At 42.8% G+C, this 6,000-nt stretch overlaps 1 protein-coding gene across 2 annotated transcripts in view; it reads left to right on the top strand.

Moving 5' to 3' along the window:
- Positions 1-1,207: 1,207 nt before the first annotated feature.
- KLHDC10 (kelch domain containing 10) overlaps positions 1,208-6,000 on the top strand; it is a 114,345-nt gene continuing 109,552 nt past the window's right edge. Inside the window, exon 1 of one of the 2 annotated variants that reach the window (XM_069229336.1) lies at positions 1,208-1,572. In XM_069229336.1, the coding sequence (XP_069085437.1) occupies positions 1,449-1,572 (124 nt within the window). In that variant the 5' untranslated portion in view covers positions 1,208-1,448. The remainder of the gene's footprint in view (positions 1,573-6,000) is intronic. The other variant, XM_069229335.1, reaches the window with a different exon arrangement.

The raw sequence follows: 6,000 nt of genomic DNA, 5'->3' as shown, positions 1-6,000 counted from the left end.
AATCCACAAAGAACTCAACGAGCGACTTACTGTCTGACTGAAGCTCTAATAAGCATCCCTGATCTCTGTAGAAGTGGAATCAGGAAACAATGTGCATGCATAAAACAGAATCACGAAGAAAGATCCAATGTGCACAGGCGGAACAAAGACTTCCTAAAGAACTAATATGCATGAGTGGAGAACATCAGGGGCACAAAACGAACTGAAACCTTCAAATCCATGAGCCCCCAACTGAGAAACTGGGACAATGAATCCTTAAAACTGAAAACGTTGAAGAAATTACAAAGAGGAATATTCCACTGATGAGAAAAAGCTCTTTCCACCATATATATGCACTCTGGATCCATTCCAAACACCCTCCTAAGTGATGCTTCCATGGTGGTAGAGGGGCTCCCTCCAAGTCCAGCAGGGTGGAAGATTCCTCTAGTCTACAGTGTTGGAAGTCAGTGCCTAGCAAAACCACAGCATTCCGTGGTCCTAGTCCTCAAAACAGGAAGTGGCGAAGGGATAAAATTCTGCTAAAAGTGCCCAGTTAAGGGTGGGTGAGGTTAGTTTGCACTTACTGTTTTGTTTCCTGCCCTATGATTGGGTGACATTCTTCAAAAGTAAATGACTGAGTTGAGGATGGAGGATCATGCTGTGACTTTTAATTCACGAGCCAACGTGTGTTATTCTCACGCACAACTTGTGACTTGAGGTCTATGAACACATTATTATGTTAGAGAAAAGCTACGGTCTAAAATACGGTTTCCTTGATGACACAGATTGTCGCCTGGTAACCTAGCATGGCTTAATATCAACATTCTAGATTTTATTTTCGAACATAAATTTTGTGATTACTCTACAGGTTTCTTTACATGCAACCACAATGGGTTCCACTGAAAAAAACGGTGTCTGTTCCCCTAATGGCGTTGTACGCGTTGTTAGATAGGTTTGGTTTTCTCCTTGTTTTCCTTTCCTTTGTAATTAAATAATCGTTTTACATTTTCTGATGTGTGCTTGCGTCTTAATTAACTGGGCGTGATGGCGCTGTTCATAACGCATGGATTGGAAAAAAAGGAAATACACATAATTTTAAAAAACACATCTCTTCACTTAAACGCCCTGCACATAGTATCAAACGTTGGATGCCCTTGATAGCCCTTCAGAAGCTACCTCTACAAGATGGCCGACGTTGACACGGTTGTCGTTGTTCCATTTTGATAATAGGAACTCTGTGGTGGCATCTATTAGTTCTGTCTGAAAACTGCGGCTGCTAGGGGTACCGCGATATCTGGAATCGAATATTTTGTACTTGTTGCCCTGACGTCCCGGTTGCCTTGAGAAAACGCGTTCTTCTATTTGGCAAGGCTAAGTAAGACGGACGATGATTGGAAAGGCTGGAAACCTTCGGCCCAGCCTACCGGGCCACTGCTCAGCAAAAGGGGCGTGTTAGAGCGGCACCAGGGATGCACAGGCGGTGCGGGCCGACGAGGTTCGCAAGAAGGCGAGCTATGGAAACTGGCGGCGAGGGTAATGGCCAGCTGGTGCGTTTCGTCAGGCTATGTGGGAGGCCGCATCTTGGACCGCCAGGTAAGGGTTGGCGTTGATGAAACCTTACCTGGGGCAGGAAGGGAAGTAGTGGTGGGTTACAGTGAAGCAGTTGGGGTTGACAGGTGACTAAGTCAGCCTGAGAGGTGGATTCTCTACGCAGGTATGCATGCATGCATGAGACGCTTCAAGGTGCTGTACTTGAGCCCCGCGGCAATTGGGTGGGTTCGGATAACTCACAGTTGTGAGAAGGATCCGCACTGGTGTCAGGTGTTTTTTTCCCCCTCGAAGTGGGCAGCATCCAGCGAAATGAGTCAGCTGAAGGAAGATTATGGGCGTTGCCAGAGATGGGGACAGTTGTCCCATGCCACGCAGAACACAGCCGATGAATCAGGCAAAAGGGATGCAGGAATGTGTGTATATATATATATATATATATACTTATTGATGAGTCCGCAACTGTGGCCCTTAAGTGCTGGTAAGGCAGGATCTCACAGGAAGGGGTCAGATCAGGGAAAGGTGTAATGAAAAGTTTTCTAGCTAACGAAAAGGTTTCAATTCTGTTAAGGACAAGGAGGCTTTCTTCACTTTATTAATATAGCAGATTTAAAGAACTAAAGAAAAAACTATGAAATACAACATGTCCCATGAGGCTCTGGGTATGAGTCCAAACATAGTCCAATATATATATATATATATATATATATATATACATATGATGTTGCTTCAAGTTCTGTCTTCTTCACTCAAAGGAAGTTAAAGTTGATGATGATCCTAATCCAGTCCTTGATTGCTTCCAGTGTAGATTGAGAAAAATATGAACCACGTTATCAGGTTCTTCAAATAACATAATGTATTATAGTAAAACCACCACAAATAAAGATAATGATTTTTCTGTTTTGAATAAAGACGTTATTATAACATATTCATGAAAAAGAAGTTTATCTTTAGAAATAAAATAATAGAAAAATATTTTATGTTACTTAATGAATAAAAACATAGATATTTTAGCCCATGGGAGGGAGAGGTACTTTGAGAAGAAAAGTTGCCTGGTTGGGATAATCCTCGCCTCCTTGTCGTTAATAGAATTGAAACTTTCCTTCTGTTAGCTAGGAAATCTTTCATTCTATGTCAGGACTGGAGGCTAGGATTATACATGTTTAAAGCTTACTGACAACCAGAGTTGCGGTCTTCAGTATTGGTTTAAAATATAATTTTTTGAAAGTGGATTCCGATGACCATTGGCCTGAATTCATGATGCCCTCTAATCTAGCACCTACCTGGATGGCTGTAGAAGCCATTGCCTCATTAGTGGAATGTGCCCCAAACATACTAATGTCAATACCTGCATCTGTCATGATCTATCAAACTCCTCTACCATTATAAGGAGTTGAAACTGCTTTAAAAGGCTTCTGTAGGGCAATAAGAAGTTGATTCTCACCTGCAGATCTGACATCAAGTGTAATGTTCTCGTATGTGTTGATACATCTGACTACACATAATTTAGGATGCTCTGGGAAAGCAGGATAAGATACTAACCTGATATTAGTTTCGGTCCTTCTGGAAATAGTGAAAGTAACCCCTTCTGGAGTGAAGACCCTAGCTGATAAATCTAAGGCTCTAACATCAGAAACTCTTTTGCAAGATATGAGGCATAAAAGAATAGCTAATTTAGCTGATAATCATTTCTTATCTCGGAAACAATTATCTTGCCATTGAGAGAGAAAATGTAAAACTATGTTAACATCCCAGGGACCCGAATATCTGGGTTCTGGAGGTTTAGAAAGGCGAAAGCCCTTCATTAATTTACAAACCCACGGTTGTTCGACAACTGGTTTCCTGTCAATGGAGATTTATGTCCAGCAGAAATTGCTGACCTAAAGAGTTGATTGTACAATAAGCCAGACCCAACTGGGCAAGTTCAGCTAAAAAGTTGAGGATGTAGGTTAGTTCTGCCCCCAAGGAATGGAGATGTTTCTCAATACATACACCAACAAGTCCATCGGTTCCAAGCCAATCTATATGCCTACATGCTTGAGATTTCCATATAGGAGTCACTAGCACCATAGATGCAATTTGACGTCTTACCTGAGCACTACTCTGGGCATCATTATTAATGGAGGGAATGCATATGGAATATCCTTCTACCAGTCCTGGAGAAAAGCGTCTATCGCTATTGGTCTGGTCTCCAACTGACATATCTTGGCAGTTGGTGAGTTAGTCGAGAAGCAAAAAGATCTACATTACAAGGGCTCTTTCTCCCCCCCCACAATATTTTCATTAGGGGCTAGAAAAGTGTTCTGATCCAGTTTTCCATCTGTATTGTCTGCGAAGTCCCTGGTGTTCCAGCCCGCCACAGTGTTTTTGATCTGTTTCTGAAGGCAATAATGCTTAAAATCCTTTGCCATTTCTGAGAGGGCTTTCAATCGAGTGCCTCCCAGGCGATTGATGTACTGCACTGCTGACTGGACATTGTAGCTGGTGAGAGACTTGATTGCAAAAGGTCCAGCGAGGAGTTCCAGGCAATTTATATGGCGAGAGTTCTTCCTCTGACCATCTGCCTCCCAAGGATATGTCCCACAATTGGATCCCCATCCCAGACGACTGGCATCTGATTCTATTACCATGTCTGGTGATGTGCCAAATATTGCTGTCCTGTTCCAAGCTTCCATATGGTCTATCCACCAGTGGAGCTTTGTTTTGGTTTCTGGAGCTAAAGAGATTATCTCTGAATAAGTCAGTCCTCTCCGGAGATGAGACGCTTATAGTCTCTGTTACGCACGGTAGTGAAGGGGACGTGGAAAGATGGCCCGATTTGACGAAGATAGAGGTCCTACTTTCCTGACCAGTTGGCGGAGAGAGATTTTTTTCTCTTCTGAGAACCTTCCTGAATCTTGGTAAGTTTTGTTAGTGTAAGGCTGAGAGTTGCTGTGACTGAGTTTGAGGAACCCCAGGAATATAATCTGTTGGGTTAGAATTAGTTCCGATTTTGATGAGTTAATTACAAAGCCGAGATTTTGAAGGAGCATAATAGTTGTGTTCAGATTGAATCTGAGCCGAACTAAGGATTGATCCATCGGGAGTATGTCGTCTAAATAAATAATCATCCGTATTCCTCTGTTATGGAGGAATTCTACAACTGGGCATAGGAGTTTGGTGAAATACTAAAGGGCTGAGGAGAGACTGAAAGGGAGAGCTTTGCATTTGTATATATTCCCTCTCCATGCAAATTGAAGAAATCTTGGGTAAGGGTGAAAAATGGGAACTGGAAGATATGCATCCTTGAGATCCAACCTGACCATCCAATCTTTCAAAAGAAGGATGTCTCTCAAAAGATGAATACCTTCCATCTTGAATTGACGATAAACTATCCATTTGTTGAATTATTTTAGATTTATGACAGGGCGAAAGCCCTTGTCCCTTTTTTTTTTTTTTTTTTTTTTTTTTTTTTTCTTTTCTACAAGGAAAATGTTGCTCAGAAACCCATTTGGGTGAAGTACTGTCTGCAAATGGCTCTTTTTAGGGTCGAGCCTTCGTTGCTCGCGCATGTGTATCGCAGGGAGACTCTTTTGTATTTAGAAAAGGGCTCGGAGCCCTGTCAACTTCACGTCCGTGCTTTTTATTGGTTCGTGGGCTTCCCTGATAAAATCTGCTTGCTTTCATTAGTCGAAGGCATGCACATATCATGCCTTTTCCGGTGGCAAGCCCTCCTCGAGCGCAGCGACCAAGTACAGAAAACATGCGAGGCTCGCTGTTTTCCGTCGGGCTCGTGGACTTTTCTTTTCTCTAATTTAGAGCGCGATCTCGCTTGGCAGAAGTCGAGCGTTTTACATACTTGATTTCACTTTTTCCGGGTTATGTACATAAATGTACTTTTGCCCGATAGGTGAAAAGTCGGGTTAAGAGTTTACAACGCAATCAGCTCTAACATGAGCAAACGCGAGACCCGTCGCATTGTAAATGCTTGTTTTTTTTGCAGAAGATCCTGCACTTCCAAATCTATAAGAATAATTTCCTGTGTTGATAAAACGAAAGGTCTGGGTTGAGTCTTTTGGATTGGAGATCCATAAAACTTTATGTGAAAACCCCAAACTGTGTGGAGGATCCAGGGATCCTTCAATATCATTTCCCAGGTGTGAGCAAGTCCCTGAAGCCTTCCCCCTAAGATCTTGAGGGGGAAAAAGGGATAATGCTTACCAGAATTTCCTCCTGGTGCGTTAGCCCCTCCTCTGACACTGCTGTTTCTGGCTCTGCCGGAACCTGAAGAAGAGTAAAAGGCTCCTTGATGACCGTCATTCCAGCCATTGTTCCTTTTTGGGTAAGGTCTCGAGGGGCCTTGGTGATAAAGACAGCCAGAAGAGAACCCCCTTCCTCATCAGTCCCCATCAAAAACCTCACAAGGGGAAAATCTTTTTTATGGAAGTTTGAGCCTTGTCCAAGGCCGAGAAAACGGCAATGCACTTTCCTAGT

This window comes from Pleurodeles waltl, chromosome 4_1 (assembly GCF_031143425.1).
Source record: "Pleurodeles waltl isolate 20211129_DDA chromosome 4_1, aPleWal1.hap1.20221129, whole genome shotgun sequence".
NCBI lineage: Eukaryota > Metazoa > Chordata > Amphibia > Caudata > Salamandridae > Pleurodeles > Pleurodeles waltl.
Note: the sequence above shows the minus strand (reverse complement) of the source record. Positions and strands in the feature narration are given on the sequence as shown.